Below are 17,811 nucleotides of genomic sequence, written 5' to 3'. Positions count from 1 at the left end.
CTGAACCCTCTCCTTACTTCTCAGAGAATCAAAAACTCTTGTCGTTTCGTGATCACCGTGCCCAAGACGGCCTCCAGCCATCACATTGCCCACAAGTTCTTCTCTGTTCACAAACAACAGGTCCAGCGGGACACCTTCCCTATCTGGCTCACTCACCAACTGTGTCAGGAAGTTCTCTTCCCTCAGTCGAGGAACCTCCTGGACTGTTTCCTCTCTGCTGTATTGTATTTCCAGCAGACATCTGGTAAGTCAAAGTCTTCCACGAGAACAAGGGCTAGCAATTGTGAGACTTCTCCCAGCTGCTTATAGAATATTTCGTCTGCCTCTTCATCCAGGTTGGGTGGTCTGTAACAGAATCCCACCATAATATCTGCCTCGTTGGCCTTCCCCCTGATTCTTACCCATAAGCAGTCAACCTCATTGTCACCGTCATCAAGCTCTAGACAGCCAAAACACTCCCCAACATACAGGGCTACCCCACCGCCTCTCCTTCCTTGCCTGTCCATTCTGAAGAGCTTATATTGCAGCACTCCAGTTGTGCGAGTCATCCCACCATGTTTCCGTGGTGGCAACTATATCATAGCTGTGCTGCACAATGGCTTCCAGCTCCTCCGGTTTGCTGCCCATGCCGCGTGCACCGGTGTAGATGCACTTGAGCTGGGCTATTGATCCTGCCGCCTTGCTGGGGGGAGAGGCCCTAATTCCTGTGTGACCATTCTTAGGCGCTTCCATGGTTTCTAACACATCAGTAACCCTTGTGTCTTTGCTGCCGCAAGGCGCTCTGTCCCCCGCCTCCACGTAGACGGCAGACCGAAGGATCTTCTAGCACGCCATCCCCCAGACATCGGCGTGCCACCCCCCAGGCTTATCTTGTTGCTTTCAGAGGAACCAACTGCCATAAACTTTACTGGAGGATGAGGAGATTAAATTCTACTCTCAAGTCATCCTCCTTTCTGTGCTTTCTTACCAACTTTTTATCTTTTGGTCTCCACTGATGGGTTATTTTTGTCCATTTTTGTTTGCTCTTCCTTCATCATCCGTGTAACAAAGAGCAAACATTATTTGGATGTTTGAAAATACAAGATGAAAAATCATACTTCTGAGTTCTTTTCAAGTCTAACACTGAAGTATGTTAAAACAGTGCAGTCTTTGCAGGAGGAATCAAGCATTATGGGGGAGGTCAGTTGGCCCTGACGGTCAGGATGGCCAGCTCCAGGTACTCTACTTGAGGCTTTTGCTTTTTGAGCCCATCGGTATGAAATTGCGACCTTTTACCATGCTGTTCATTCACGGTTCCTTGATTTTTTACTAAATGTATTAAACCATGCTGCTTTATTATTGCCTTGAGGGACCTCACATAATTGTTTTGTTTTTTCATACCTAAATTTCAGTTCTTTTATTAATGAAAGAATGAAGGGTTACATTATGAAAACATTAATACAAAGCAGCTGCTCTTTCATGTTTTGTAAAGGTGAATTTCTCTCTCAATACGAGACAGATAATCTTTTCTTTAGGTATGAGGTTACTCCCCCAAGTTTTCTTTTCTTTGGGTTTTGTGGGTTTTTTTTTGTTTAGCTGCAGTTGTTCTGCAGCCTCCACCACATATGGCATGTATTGCTGCTGATGGAATGAAATTGCTAATAAGAAAAATAGACTGAAGTGCCCGCAAGAAACTTTATGTGCACCAAAGTTCATCTCGGATATAATGTTGTTCCCAGATGTGTGCGTATGTCTGTCTTGGTGGTGGAAGTCGTGTGAAGCGGACTGTGCCCTACAGATTTGGGAGTCTCTTTCTACTTGGTGTTGGTAGTGATGTAGGTTCCTGTTGGCATATTGAATAAGAAGTAGTACGACTGTAGAGAGTTCTAGGATTTATCTGGGGAGTTGGTTCAGTGCAGGATGAACAAATTACGTATGTCAGTAGGTCAGTGAGATAGCTTTTGTCTTTGAAACCAGATTCCTGGGCTTTCTCTGGTTGGAAAAGGTACGTGATATTCTGAATGTTGTGTTCGTGAAAATGCAGCTGTAGTAGAAATGGTCATCCTACATAACGTTGAGGAATGCAATGAAAGAGAGCTTGTAGGTTGGGACTAAAGCAGTAACAGAGCTCTGGGAATACAGAAAATGGGAAGATGTTACTGTAGAGAAGTGTGAAACTTGTTAAGTCTTTGTGCCAGCTCCTTCTTCTACAGTTCTGACCAATGCACTGATCCCTCATGATCTTCAAAGCAAAGTCACAGAAATGCTTTTGTTATAGCTACGTTTTCACGATGTGGTTTGTCAGGTGTTCACAGAGAAAGCGTTTTGTTTTTCTAGGTCCTGCTTTGCTGCTCACCAGTGATAACATCAAACAGCGACTTGGTTCTGCTGCTCTGGATAGGTAACTGCCCTCATTATTATTTCCAAAAACATGCAGAAAGATACTATGCTGGTCTTACAAATATGTGTGTTAGAACACAGGATTTTATTCCCACATATTGTGCTTTCTGATCGAGGTGTTCAAGACGACATTTCTAAGAGTATTTGGTTTAAATGTGGGTGGGTTTTTTTCCATAGTTACATTCTTACTTGTGAAATTGGAAAAGCTGAATTGGTCCAGGTGGGTACTATGCCCTCATTCTTAGGGATGCCGTGGAAGCCTTACTGAAGTTAGGCATCGTTGCATCGTCTTTCCTCTTGTGTATATATTTAATGGTATAAATAACGGAGAAATAAAGAATGCAGGAGCCTAGAAGGGTGAGCAGATAAGTTTCTTAGACTGGATGCAAGTCTCTGATGCCCTTCAGATTTTGTGCCTGATATGTAAGATTTCTCTCTACTCTGTCAGGAGCTGTGATATAAACCAGTTTGGATCTGTTGGTTTGTTTTGTTTGTTTTTCTCTTTTCTGTCCCCAGTATCCATGAATACCGGCTAACTAGCTGGCTGGGACAGCAGGAGGATATTCACCGTATTGTACTCTACCAGGCAGACAGCACCCTTACTCCCTGGACTCAGCGCTGCATCCGGCAGGCTGACTGCATCTTAATTGTTGGACTGGGAGACCAGGAGCCTACTGTTGGAGAGGTGTGGAAATAGCTCCCTCCTGTATCTGAAGTGTTAACAGTCCAAATCAAAGAAAGTTGTTTCGTAGTCATGAATTTTCATGGGTTTAATAGCCAGTGAAGCATAAATAATGAAATATTCCTGAGAAATGTGTGTTATAAATAGAGGATCCTCACTGAGTTCTTCTTCTGAGGTGGCAAGTTGTATGTTGAAGTATTTCTAGCTAGGTTCTTCTCCTCTAAAGCGCCGTTTTGGCCAATAGTAAATCAAAAGCCAAACTGCTTTGAACCTTTGCGTTTCTGTGCAGAATTTCTTTGCAGGATCTCCAGATAGAGAGAGAAATTCTTTTCTGCCTGGATGGAATTCATGGTGTGTGTGTAGGAGAAAGTAGATAGAAATTATATTGTATGAATAATTTAATGTATTTTATTACAGATTGTAAGCTGCTGGGGTTTTTAAACTCGTACGATCTATCTTTATTTTTGATATTTTACTGCCAAAGTTGTTTGCCCAGGCACATAAATTCTGCAAGAAATTTAAAAATGAGGTCACAAGTGCGTTTTTTAGGATTGTGAAGTGCTGAGTCTGACCTCCAAAGAGCCTGGGACTGTTACCACCTGCAGCGTTCTTGTGTGTCACTTTGTGTTGGTTCTTCATGACTGTCTGTGGGAGGCAGGAAGCACAGTAAAGGCAAGTCTCCATCAGTTGCCTAAAGCAGCAAAAAAATAAAAACAAGGAATGCGAGGAGGAAAGAGCGGTCTGATTGCAAGTGAAAAAACAAGCTGAACGTTTGTAGGCTTAAATGTGACTTGGGAAGCGATCTCATTTTGCATGAACAGCGTGTGCATTTAATCGTCCATGTTTTAGGTAAAAAGCGTTCATTTTTAAGCATTCAGGTTTGAATCCTTGTTTGATTTTAGAGTTCTGTATGCCATGTAAGCCCACAGCTGACAGTATAGTTTGAGGCTTGTTAGTGTGCGAAGTTGTCTGCAGGTTCAGATAGGAATAAGGGTCAGATGTGGATATATATGTGTGTGGATATTTGTATTTCACAATACAGTATTCCGTTAAACTGATGCTGGAGCAGTAAATACCTGACACCCCCACTCCTTTGGTGTGTATCATGTGCTGTAGCTGGAGAAAATGCTGGAGAACACCGCGGTCCGAGCCCAGAAGCAGCTTGTCCTGCTCCACAAGGAGGATGGGCCTCTCCCTTCCCGGACTGTGGAATGGCTCAACATGCGGAGCTGGTGTTCTGCTCATCTTCATCTCCACTGTCCACGCAGAGTTTTTTCCAAAAGAAGCCTGCCCAAGCTGGTAAGAGATTCCTGCTTTGGTGGCAGGTCCCTTGGCTGTAGTACTTCACTTGTAATCTATGTATCAAAAGTAATCTGATATAATGATACTACGTGATATTCTGATGTGCAAATGACTGTTACGCAGATAGCGTTCTCTTTAAATCTGTTTGGCCTCAATTTACGGATACCCTTAGGTATCCGTAGGTATATACCTTATACTGTTAGGTATAAGGATACCGAAAGGTATCCTTATGTATAAATCCTTACCTTTAGGGATAAGGGGCTCATGTCGTCTTTGTGGATGCATACTTAGCTTGGCTTAGGACAGTAAATACTATCTCAAGGTCATGTTGATAGGTGTGTACATGTGGTAGAATCCTCCTCTTTGGGAGGATCCCTATGTTTGCAAAAACCATGCTAAAGGTAAAGCAGAGACAGACTTGGGATGCTTCCCAGTAACTTCAAATCCTTGTCAAGAAATAAAAATAGCTCCAAAGAAAATCCTATGATGAAATTCTCCCCGATACTGTGAGAGTATGAGAGCTGCGTAGGATCACTAGCACTGCTTGGACAGTTCGTTAAGCGTCTTTTCGCTTGAAGAACAGCTATCCCCTTTTCAACAGTATATTGTTGGCTGGTAATGTAGAGTCTACCCTGCCTTTAGAATGACCGTCTTCTGCCTCTCTTCTGCAGATAGAGATGTACGAACGTGTATTCCAGAAACCACCAGACCGTCACTCTGACTTTTCTCGCCTGGCTCGTGTTCTGACGGGAAATGCCATTGCGCTGGTCCTTGGGGGCGGAGGAGCAAGGTAGGTGGCTTATCCTGGGCACCCTGGTGCGTTGCTGCCAGATCCTGGAGCACCGCTGCCACTGGGCTGCAACGGATTCGTCAGGATAACAGGCGTCCCATAAAATCAGCACAGTTCTGTAAGCAGCATTTGGGGGAGATGTTGAGGAGTTGCTTTTGTTACAGAAACTTAACTTGCTGTCTGGGTTTGTGCTTGGATTTCTGCAGAAAGAACATGAGTGTTTGTGACATCTTGAGACCTCTATTAAGTTGGGCTTAATACCAGGAGCTGACCAGGGCACTAAATATGACTCTTCTTTCTTCTTCTTTTTGTTGGCCTACACTATGGATTTTTATTTTCCCTTATGGATTCTTATATTAGAAAATGGCTCACAATATTTCAAAGGCCCCCAAAGCTCTTCAAAGTTTGAGCAGCAAGAGGAGTTATGTCCTCTAATGGGCAAATGTTCTCTTCTTTATAATCGCCCAAAACCCCAGGTACCGATACACTTCTGACAGCCATGCTTTGCAGAAAGATTGTATTTTTGCAGACACAGAGGCAAGGTGTGTGCTGAACACTCAATTACAATTCCATCTGAATTCCTGGTAAGCTTTGGAAATAATTTATTAGTGACACTTTTCTTTGGAATACGTTTTTACTTTGAGAGTTTTATGTTGAGACAGACACAATTTAGTAGCCCTTTGTCTCAAGAGAGCGCTGCCTTCGTTGTCTTCACTGTGTTCTTGAAGCCCTTCTTTAAAACAGTGCTTTGAAATACTCCTGTCAAAAAAAAAAAAAAAAAAAAAAATTGCACATAGTCTGTCTATTTAAATCCATGGAAATATCACATTTTTGTCTTTGGGCCAGTGCGTGCTTTGGGGGGAGTATTTGCTACGGTAAAGGTTAGAGCTCCTTTGTGACAGCTTGTTCTGATTAGTCACTTGATGCTGAGACAGCCAGCGCTGCGGCTGTTGCCTTGAGTGTCTGCAAAGATGCCTTTATCCTGCTTGTTTTCAGTTTGCTCACCTAAGGTGATTCCAGTATTTCATTTCTGAGATAAGTACTATCCTGTGGAGACAGAAAGTAAAGCAGGGGAGGGGAGCTTCTGCTTAATCTGGGTATCTCAGGAGGCTTTTAATCGACTGGTGCAAAGAACTGGTGGTGTTTTGGTTTGGGTTGGGTTTTTTTGTTACAAGCTATCGGATATCTCTGTCTTTACTGAAGCCTGTGTCATGCTAAAATATGTGCACTTCTGTATTTCTGGCAGCACACTTTGCTCCTTCCCTTCCTTTCTTCCTTCTGTAAACACTGCTGTAATTTTTGCCAAACTATTTATTTTTTGTTCTACTACTTAATTTGCAAGCTCCCACCTGCTGTTTTTCAAGAGCAGAGGTAAGAAAGAGCAGGATTATTGAGCCTGTTTGGTCCTTGTTGTCCTCCACCGCAAATCTGAACCGCTGCACTTCTGCTGTCTTGGCTTTGGGATTTCTGGATGCGCACCACCCGTTCAGCAATGTGACCATGTCCCATTAGCCATTAATTTGCTCATTTCTGCATCTGTGCAATATGGACGACTTTAGGAGGATTAAAGGGCAGAATGGACAAATGCCATAATTTTCTTCTTTCTCTGACACCCTATTTATGTCATGGACTAAAACGCTTCCTCTGGGGGTTCATGCTGGCACATGGATGGTGTGAGCATTGTGTTTTCAGTGGAAAGATACAGGATACTATTTCTGTAGCTGAATCGTCATCTAAATTGTGGTTAGATGAAAGATTTGGATTTCTTAAAAATTTGTTTTCGAAATGAAAATATAATTAAGACTTAGGGGAAAGGACAAAGTTACTCAGAACTCCGTAAAAATCTGCCTTTGGAAGGTTCGCAAGTCAAAGTTCGTTCTTGGGTTCCCATCACTACTAACAAGGGAACTCCAAGGGATTATGCACCAGCTACTTAAAATCATCCTGTGATTAAAGCCCATTCCAGCTAAAAACATCATGATGGGTTGCTGCGCAGGCTCTTCGTGGTTCGTGTAGCCTTGGGATAATATGCTACGCAAAGTAACCTCCTGTCTTGTTCTGGAAGCGTGGATCATACTGGTCACAAAAACCAGAGAGAACTGATAGTTACAGGCTGCTGGCTGGTGGTTATTTCTGTTACAGGTATTGTGTTCTGTGACTCCAATAATATCAATTATTGTTATTTCGGGAATGTTTGTCTGGCTTCCCAGTGACGGTCAGTTTGGGAAGGTTTTACCAGAGCAGCCTCCTAGTAATTATCTTTGTGGTTTGTGATGACAAAAGGCTCATAGGAACTAAAGGTTTTCCTTCTCTTGCAGCTATAAAAATAAAACAAATCGAAGCAATACAGTTCCGAAATTATAGTGTTTTGCTTTTGTTGAGTGCTAACTCAATTTCAGTTAGAAACATTGTGGTGTTTGAGGGAGGGAAAGGGGATCTGCGTTTGGAAAATAAATACCTTTGAACTGTAGTTGCAAGAATAATGAACAAAGGCATAAACCCTTCCATACATCATTCTCATGACCTTTAGCCATTCCACGTACAGCCCACACTTTCTTTGGTTTTCTATAGTTGTCTTAGCAAAGTTGTTTGAAAACTAAAGTCTATGGGGAGTAAATAATGAATACAGAAGTATCTGGGAATACCTAGGGCTTTGGAAAAAAAATAAAGGGTCGTGCTGTTTCAGAAGACTGGCTTAAGCAAAACTGTGATGACAAGCTTTTGTTGTGGATTATAATGTCATGATTCCAGGAGTGAATTTGGTTCAACGTGCCTATTCCACATAGGCATAGTGGGAAAATACAAAGCTTTAGACCTGTTCCTATTTGGCTATTTTGATAGGAAACTGTATTTGCAGTAACACACGTGTGGTACAAATGTGATGTGCATAAGATGCACTTACTGAGAAGGAAAGAACTATCGTTGAAAGATATTACTTGCCTTTTTCGGATGTGCTATCTAAAGTAAGGCATAATAATCAGCCACACGTTCATGCTGAGAGTGAATGCACGTGGGGCCAGAGACCTTTACCGTCTGGTACTCGTGGGGTCGGCGCGTCCTGCCCCGTCCCTGCTACGTGGTGCGTGGGAAGACGGGGCTCCGCAGCACGCCGTGCCTTTCCCTTCTCTCCACGGCCCTTTCCTCCAGGCAGGGCGTTTAAGCCTTCCCTGAGGAGCTGCTGTTGAAGGATATTTGTAGCTATTTCATCAGGGCATCTTTTCTTTTCTCCTTTTTCCAGGTAGTTTTCTCCTCAAACTTGTTATTTCACCTCAGCTCTTGATACGTCACGTATTTTTTTTCCACAGCTCGTTCTTGCTGACTCTCTTTGACTCAGACTCACACCTTTTCATTTTGGACAGTTGGCCTGTTTCATCCACTTGTTCTTTCTGCCTTTTCTTCTTTGCTTTCAGCTCTGGCCCTCTGAAAAGGGAGGATAAAAGCAGCAGCACAAGAGAAGCGAGTTATGCTTGCCTTGTTATGGAGATATTTGTGTCCGGTGAACCCACCCGTCGCCCGGTCTGTCTGCCCGTGCTCCTGGAGCCGGTGCCATGTGCAGGGTGCTCGCGCTCCGTGCCCTTCGGGAAGGCCAGATGTGCGGGTCCATCTCCCACTCGGTCACTTATTGGGTGCTGCGCTGAGCCTGACTTGGGTCTCTGTGCTCCTTAAAGCCTGGCTTTATCTTCTGATTCGATGGCTTTACCCAATGATGAAAAGATCAGACGGGCGCCCGAGAGGCAGATCTCATAATTGTTCTGCTCTCGGGAGATCACGTTTGCCTTCTGCGCTCTCAGGGTTTGACTCCAAGACGCTGATTCCACAAAGAATAAAACGTGTTTTCATTCAACTGTCATCCCTGCTTGTCGTCTTTAGATCTGCCCTTCAGTTCCTGTCTCAGTCTTTGCTTTCAAGTCCTCTCTCAAAGGACCTATTGCGAAAAATATAGTTTGCCAACTGCTTCTACCATACTGTGGGGTGTCCTTATTTGTCAACTTAACAGAAATGCACTTGGCCTTGACATGATTCTCAGACCGTGCAGTGAGCTTCAGGGCCGCACTGCATTTTGCAAATGGACTATTGATAGCAATGTTTAAGGTTGCTCTCGGTGGTTTATAATGGGGTACAGGTATCCCCGTCATTTGTTATCTCTATCTCACAGTGCTTAAAATTCGCAGTAAACAGAGGGCTGACACCTTGAAAAATGTGTAAAAATCAGATTCTGATTCTTTGAAGTATTCAAAAAACGTAGTCTGATAAAAAAACTTGTTCTGAAGTAAATTATGAAACAAAATTCTTGCTAAAACCATTGTTCTTCATTCTGACCTTGGCTAGGATGGTTCTGAAAGAGCAACAACAGCCTCTCCGAGGTGCTTGTGGTGTCATGGGTTACTGCAGCTATTGAGGGTTAAATCACTTCACTGGTGTTCAACTCCTGACATCGCACGGGCTTGAGCAAATGGCTTAAATGCTTATAACTTGTGTTCTCCTTTTGTAAAACGAGGCATTTGGCATCTGTGCAGGTCACCGTTTGTAAATTGCTCTGAAGCACTTGCATGGAAAAGAAGTATGAACTATTACCACTAGGAATTGTTTGGCATTTTAGGAGGGTTTCGTTGTTTCTAAATGTATATGGATTTATGCTTTTGTCTCACGGGTTGGATGTGGTGGGGGAATTTGCTTGAAACCTAACATTATTATGATGAAGTTAACTCTCTTTCAGTGTGCACTGGCTGAGGAATAACAGGCTGCTGGTAACCCTGTTCCTGTTGTCCGAGTACAGTGCCAAGACACGGTCAACATTTTTGCAGGGGCTGCTGAGATTTGAGGGCACCCTTGCCCGTTCTGGGCAGCCAAGAGCCCCCACAAGCAAACCCTGTCGTCCCCAGCGCCAGCTGCTGTCTTCTCCCCCGGTGCAGAGATGCTGTAGCAGAGGGCTCTGGTGGAAGCCAGCAGGTTCCTGAGGAGCTGCCTCTGAAACCGAGCCTGTAGGATGTGCCAGCTCCTAATCCACCCGGGGGTGCATTTGCTTTCCTGGTACCATGGGAGGGTTAATGGCTGGACGTGGTGATGCCTGACCTTGTAGAGCTGATGCGGGTGCCAGCACCCTCCCCAGGCAGGCGAGCAGCCTTCGCGCAGCGGGGAGCGGCGGTCAGCGGTGCTGGGCTCTGCTTGGCTTTGGCGGGGATCCCTGCCTCCAGCTCGGTGTCTGGCAGTCCCGTACGGAGCCGGTCTGGCACAGATTGGGTCCTTCTGCACTCGGTTCACACCGTTTCCTGATTTTTACTTCTGCAACATAAGAGTGAGGATTTTTTGCAATCCTTGTTCTTTCTTTTTCTCTCCCCCTAATACAGTCAGGCAGCATCCATGAAATTCATGTTTAATTTCCGATTGCTTGCTCAAGATACTGAGATGGCGTGTAAGGACTCTGCTTCCCTTTTACATAGTGATACAGGCCGTGAAGAATACGCACCACTAAAAGGATCCCATTCCTCATCCTAATATTGCTGTAAAGGGTGTCAGGAAGTGGAACTGAAATATGAGAGAAACTTGAAAAATGCCGCTTCTTTTCTTTAAAATGGAAGAATAAAGCTTACCGTCCAGCATCTGCAGTCCGTCACTGGCCAGTAATGGCTGATGAAGCAAGATTCCTGCAGTATGGAAACATCCGAAGGATATGAAGGAGGCTGAACCTGCTTTGTGTCATAAAAAAACCCCCCTTGAATACTTGAGATATCCTTCCTCCAGTTCCCTTTCTTCAAAGTAATCCCTTTGTACACCAGGCCAAATCTGTCTTTTGACATTTGGAAGGGCAGAGAGTCGGCAGCCCTGAGGTTAATCCTCGTGGCCTTTGCATTCATCAGCCTGCGATCTTCACCGTCCCTCACGCGTGGTTAGCTTGCCGCTGCGGACGGTGCGCGTTTCGGAGGAAAGGAAGCTATTTGATGACCTGTAATATGTTTTTGTGTGCGTAGATAGATACCTGTATCTCAGTGCACAGTGGAGCTGTAATTTTTCTTTTTTATACTCCTTTTTGAAGATCAGGCTGATGTATGGGAGCTTCAGAGCTTGTAATTATTCATGTAGGTGTTTGGGGAAGTGGCCCGTGCCCTGCATATTTGTGCTCTTGTCATGAGTAGAGCATCCATCGCCACGTGCAGAAAAAGCAAACCGAAATCTCAATTCCAGTGTCAGCCACGCAGTCAGGCTCCTGGATTCCCTCTGTCTTTCAGAAAGCAGATTTGATTTCAGGGCAATAGCCGGGAGCTAAAATAAAGAAGAGTCTAAACTCTTTATCCTTAAAGATAAAATTACGCCTTTGACTTGGTGTTTCACTTTCTGTGCTGCTTCGTAAGAGGCTGAAGGAGAGTGATAAGGTATGTGGGCTCTTCCTTGGAAAAGATGATGTTAGCTTATGTGTGGATACCTAATTTGAGTCTTATCCAGGTCAGCCCTAGCGTATATTGTTTGAACAAACAAAACCCGAGTCCTAAAAATAAAACAGTGAGTTCTGAGTATTTGCTTTTGTTGAGGGAAAACCTCGTGAGACGTGGCTGTGAACTCGTATTGAAGGCTTCAGACTTTGCAAGTGGTTGGTAATAGACTGCAGCGTAATTGCTCCTAAGAGGTTTTGTTTTGATTTCTTCGGGGACGGACCATCTTGTGTATTGCCCAAGAGCTCAGGCGTATTAATTGTGTTTGTGCATTGGTTCAAAATTCTGTCTCAAAGTGCAGTTGTCTTAAACAGGGACAGAGCCACGTGGCTGTTACCAGATCGGAATGCTAATTGCTTGGTCAGTTGTGTAATAGTTGGGTCATCACATGCACATAAAAGCATGTTCATGTGGCTTGGCACCCATGTAATGCTTAATGATCTGATTTTTCTTTTTCCCATCTGTAGCACCTACGTAATTGCTCATTTGCTGCCATTTGCCATGGAGGTTGAAGATTTTAATGGCTTCTATTAAATCCTCCGAGCAGCAGGAGCTTGGGAGCCATCTCCTTCAAAGTTATGACTTGCAATCAAATTTTTTTTTTCAGTGGTTCACTTGGACTGTCCTGTCCTGATCGCCAGTCTTCAACCCACCAAACTCATTTATTCATAGCAGTGCTTTGATGTACGGATGAAATTAAACAAGGTGGTGGAGTTATGATTTAACTCTTGTTATCAGCTGAAAAAAAAATGTGTGTGGTGTTACGGAGCTGCAGGTTTGAGGGAGCACTTTCCGTGTAGCCGTCATAATGCTCTGTTGGGAAGTCCACGTGCTTTCAAGAAGATGGTAAAGCTGTGATTTTTAAGAATCTCTATCTAACCTTATCTGGGCAATGAGCTTTCCTGTTAAGAAAAAGGAGATTGGAGAAGCTGTGAGTAAAACCACAGTTAAATTCTTTAAAGAGAATGGTTCTGACTTTTATTTCTGCAGCTTCTGTGCTTAAAAAGGGTTCTTCTAAGACTTTTCACAATTAACTCTCAAAGGGGTGGGGAAAGGAGGGGGAGATATATTTGTTTTACAAAGAAATTATCTTTCTTTGCAGATAGCTGAATTGTTTTTTGGCTTAGAGTAAGAGACAGGATTTTGTTTGCCTTCCCCAAGCAGGGAGTGACGGGGGGGTGCAGTTTGCCACCCAGCCTCTCTCCCCTCCGTCCTCCTCCTCCACACACCGGAGCATGCTGCTGGCTGGTGGGATCAGAAAACAAAAACCCTGGTGCATTTTCTGATTTACTTTTATTCTGGTTTTATTTTGTGGTTTTTCTCCCCTCCAATGGCTGGCTTACGTATCCCTTCACACCCCGGGACTGGGTAGATCTGACAGCCCTCCTGGAGTAAATTTTGACTCATTTACTTCTGTGTCAGGCACAAATCTCTCTGATTAGAGTTTGTTCTAAAGTGAGCATATAGGGCAGAAACAGGATCAGTGCTAAAAGGACACTGTATTTGGGTTTTCTTGCAGGAAGGTAGTTTCACTGGGGTTGTGATAAATAGGAGTTGCTTTTTCTTCCGAACGTGCGTGCGTAGCCCTGAGCGCGCAGGGTTAACGCGCCGTCTCTAGAGCGTAAAAATGGCTCCTTAGCTCTGAGTTGAGATAGTGGGAATCTGGGGGCAGAGCTAAGTGGGAAGATGAAACAAGGCAGTTGCTAATGGAGGGGAAGACAGGAAGAATTCTCGTCTCTGGATCAATACGTGTGTAACTGGGGTCAGTTTTAAAAATGGGCAGTGGAAGGGAGAAAGCTTCCTTCAGGGCAGCTGCCGGGAAGGATCCTGTTGGTAGCTGGATGTTGGGGTGAGAACCAGGTAATGTGGGATTATTCCCTCTATTTAGTTTAGAAATGGGGCTTAATTAATTAATGTTGTCTTGATTTGAAACTTCCTCGGAAGTGTGCAAGTAGTACAGCAGGAGCAGAAATGCAGCGGTCTGGTTTCTGTTTTGAGCAGACGGCTCAATCACTATAATTATTCTGGCAAATTTATGATACTGGGAAGTTTCATGAGCAGGAAAACGGAGAGATAATGTTATTGGAAAGATACAAGTATGATTAGTTCTCGAAGCGATGTCTGTATGTATTGTTGCAACTGCAAAGGATTGAAGGTGCCAAACTGGAGATAATACAGTTGCAACTTGTGGAAGACTTGCTTGATTTCTAAGTCAGTGGCTGTACCACTCAACATCGGGATTAGCAACAAAACGTGTACCAAAAAATGCTTCTTTTTACATAAAGAAGAAACTTCTCTTAATTTCACGTTTCCAGATACCACTCTATAGACACTTTAAATATAATGTCTCATCTTTCTCCCTGCTCCAATACCATGAGCACCTCCAGGATGACTCTAAGAAGGTATCTACCACCACCACTAGAAAAGAAGGTATTCAGATACAGCTACATCTGCTACACAACTGTTATCCATTAGTCTGAGACCCGCTAATTCAGTAACCAGCCCCAGTTTTGGGATCCCGGTCCGAGAAGTGCAGGTGAGCCCGCATGCCGTACCTGGCAGGGTTTCGGGATGTGCTGTCTGTTCCCGTGGCCTGGAGGCTCAGTCACCTTCAGGTTGTTTTTCTAGCACTTTCAAAGCAGCGTTGGGGGAATGGTTGCCCAACTCACCACTCTTGCACATCTTTAAAATGGATATAGTAAATACGTACTCATCTGCGCTTGCCCCGTAAGCTGGGTGATCTAACGACTGCTCGTAACGTGCTTTCAATCAAAGCTGTCATATGAAGGAAAAGTTGTTTTTATTTGTATAGCTTTGCTTCATCAGCAGTTTTAAGGTTATGAGGGAGCCTTAATTCAGTTTTGTTAGGCTCTAGTGCAGCTTAGTAAAGTCCCCTGGGCAATTTTCTACCTGCTTTGCTACTTAGCTACATCAGGAAGGTGGTGCGACAAGCCACGTGTCCTGCCCCGGGGAGGCTTTGGTTAGAGATGTGGTAGAGCTCTGCAGCAGCCATGACCTTAATCCTGTTTTTAACCAAAGGAAATAGCATCTCTTCAGTGCATTCAGAGAGATCTCCTTCATCCTGATCAGTGAATTAGGAGAAGAGGTGTGTGCTGGGGAGGCTGAATACCTGAGCTGTATGTCCTCTTCTGTTCTGAAACTGAAGTGGACCTTGGAGGTGTGCAGCATGATCACGCTGCAGCCTTGCCTTGCTGCTCCATTAGTCCCGGTCTGAAAAACGGGTGTCCCCTCTCTGCATGCTCACGGTATCGCGTTTGTTCTTCCTAACTCTGACAAGCAACATCTTATTGATCTGTTAAATGTGGCTTGTGGAGAAAATATTGTCTCTGTTTTTTTATTAATTGTATTTTCTTCAGCCCCCCCCCGAGCTGAGCACAGAGGACAGCCTGTACTCCTGCTGACACTTTAATCTGAACTGTCCTGCTGCATTTGCTTGCATCTTCCTGAGAGTCGTATCTAATCTGAGCTCTGGCAGGCACGTGTGGAGCAGACACATGCACGTCTTACAAGAGAATTTTTCTTTTATCTGGCCTTCGTGCATTACAGTCACGTGCCAGCGGCATTTCCCAGGGGATGAAAGCAAGGGCTTTTTTCAGGAGCAGGAATTTTCCTGCAAGACCTTCTGCCAGAAGTGCTTTGCTTGCTGTGCCATGTTATTTCAAGGAAGCACGTCTTCAACCCCAAAAATACTCTCCCTGCTTCGTGGTCATTTATTTGTGACCATTAGTAGTAAAGAAGAAATGGTGCTCGGAATTTAGGAAGTACTGCACCGCTTTGGGAGGCTTTTAAAGCCTGTTGCAAGCATGAGCTTGGTAAGCAGCGCGGTAAGCGGCACCGCGGGGCAGCCGATGCAGCGAGCGGCCCGTGGTTGCCTGGCTCGGATCAGGCTGTGAGGCAATGGCAGGGTGAAACCCCGGAGCGTGGCCCTTTATTTCCAGTTCCTCCTCGAGCCGGTCGGTGCTGTTTCTGCTCTCGCTGCGAAGGGCACTAAGTAATCAGGCCTGTCCTAGGAGTGATATATGATGGAAAAGAGTTTTTGTTAATATATAGACTCTGCACTTCCTGAGTAAATCTTTAGGTTCTGGTGCAAGTTATTTGAAAATAATCTTCTAAGTCATTTGTCCTTGGTGCCAGGAGTCCTTGTCACTGTCCTGGGGACGGGCGTTAATCCTGGCAGGGGAGATGCTCCATCCAGCTGCACCGTCAGGCGGCTTTAAGGCAAAGGACAGCTGCGTGCGCAGCTCCGGCCGCACACCGCATCCCCTGTGCGAGACGCTCCTTCCTTGTGTCTAGACGGACTCCCCTGTTCCTCCTTTCCTCTGGACATTCAGCTCTGTGTCAGCCAGGTAACCGGAGATTTTCCCCATCCCTTCTCCGCTCCACGCGAGTGCTCTGGCACTGGTCTGTACGTACAGCGTTGCCACAAGCAATGTCCTTTATACTCCGCTTGCTGGGGTGAAAAACTTGTGTTTTCACTCGTTGCCCTAAAACCCCTGTGAAACTGCCTGGTAGTACAAGAAACACAGAATCCCTGGGGTTTTTTTCTCTGCTAGTACTCTGACTGTTAGCCAGGAGCTAGATCCCTGTTTCAATTTCTTTTCCTCTTTAGTCGAAGTACGAGAGCTGCGCACACCGGCTGTCCGTGGTGCACCGGCAAGTCGTCGGTGAGCGGGATGCGTGCTGCCTGGCAAAGCGCTAGCTCCGGCCCTCAGCTTCCCTTGGCAGCCTGCCCACGTTCACGTTCACGTACACCATGAGCTGCGAAGAAGCGGCCAAGAGAGAACCAACAGCAAGGAGTTGTTGAAAAGTTTCATGGAGTAGCATTGCCGGGGTAATGATGGCCTAAAGCTGTAGGGAAGGGGGAAAACATTTAGGAAGAAGTAATGTCTTTAGGACTCCGGGTGCTGCATGGAGAAATTAGGTGGGTTCACATTTGCCTCTCCTTGGGATTTTAGTTTGCACAAATGGATTCAACCACGAAGCTGTTCAGGATGCTGGAACTGGAAGAATCGGCTTTGTGGTTGTGTATAAATGAAACGTAAGTTAGTCTGGCAGTCAATAGGAGGTCCCTTTCTGAGCAAGAAAAGTACTTTTGTTCCCATCTTGCAGGTCAGTGCTTTGAAATCGATGTGTCTGTTGGAGATATGTGGCTGTTACACATTTAGCTGGAAGATTGTATTACTGCCAGGGACTCTGCCGATGCAAGACGCAGAGGTGATGGCTTGCCAATAGAAGTAATAATAATCTTTCGTTATTTATTCAAGGGCATCATACAGCAAAGTAACAACAAATCCAGAGCGATCACATCAAATCCTTCGTATTTTATGGGCACACAAACGCATGATTGAGGAGATCCAGTTTTTGAAGAGGTTAAAGGGAGACAATCCAGTCTGGAACTAGTCCTGGCCAGTTTAAAATTGCCCTGCAAGCAGGAAATGCTTTACAGTACTTAACGTGTCTTAACAAATCCACATGATGTAAGTTTTCTCCAGAAAGCAGGCTGGATAGTGTAAGGTCTGTTCCTCAGTGAAACATCAATGTCAGCTCGCGACTTACAGGCGGGGATAAGGCAGCAGTAAGTGCCAGGCACAAGAAGCAGATTGCAAAAATAGTTGGGATCCAAAAGGCTAAAAACAATGGTCTCCCCTGGCAGGGATAAAAACATAATTACTTTAACTTAGGGCATCTTATGAGAAGAAGCAATAGTAAAGCAGGGGAAGGAGAATTTGGAGAGGAAAGCTAAATGAGCCATTTTCTGCTCTTGGACTACACCAGCGCAGATCTGTCATTGAAGTCATTTACACCAGCATAACTGAGAACCTGTCTCAAAGCATTTCAGCAGCTGGAGGGGATTTATTTAGATGGAAAGAATGTGTTCGGCATAGCTTGGCCAAATGACACCTACGGTGGACTTGGCAGCTGTTAGCAAGTATTTATAGGAAGTAAACAGCAAGGGGAAAGAGGATGGAAATAGAGCAAACAATGGGGGAACAGAAAAATGGGATGAAAATGGGAAAAGGAGGATTTTACAGCTGTATGGGTTAGACTGCAAAGCACCCATCCAGGTGGAATGAACTAATTGACTTGATATTAGTTGGACAAAGCATTTGAAACCAGAGGCCATAATCTTGTACTGATAAGAAGGCAGTCAGCCTCCACTGCTAATTTCTTTGCTTCTCTAATGGTTCTGTAGAATGGACGGGGATCCC

At 44.7% G+C, this 17,811-nt stretch overlaps 1 protein-coding gene across 1 annotated transcript in view; it reads left to right on the top strand.

Moving 5' to 3' along the window:
• The window catches only part of LOC104625678 (patatin-like phospholipase domain-containing protein 7), a gene marked incomplete at both ends in the record, with an annotated part of 62,881 nt that overhangs the window by 22,541 nt on the left and 22,529 nt on the right, over positions 1-17,811 (top strand). Inside the window, 4 exons of the mRNA XM_010293370.1 lie at positions 2,317-2,380; positions 2,896-3,064; positions 4,178-4,360; positions 5,035-5,153. Coding sequence (XP_010291672.1) covers positions 2,317-2,380; positions 2,896-3,064; positions 4,178-4,360; positions 5,035-5,153 — 535 coding nt within the window. The remainder of the gene's footprint in view (positions 1-2,316; positions 2,381-2,895; positions 3,065-4,177; positions 4,361-5,034; positions 5,154-17,811) is intronic.

Source organism: Phaethon lepturus, unplaced genomic scaffold (genome assembly GCF_000687285.1).
Source record: "Phaethon lepturus isolate BGI_N335 unplaced genomic scaffold, ASM68728v1 scaffold2778, whole genome shotgun sequence".
NCBI lineage: Eukaryota > Metazoa > Chordata > Aves > Phaethontiformes > Phaethontidae > Phaethon > Phaethon lepturus.
Note: the sequence above shows the minus strand (reverse complement) of the source record. Positions and strands in the feature narration are given on the sequence as shown.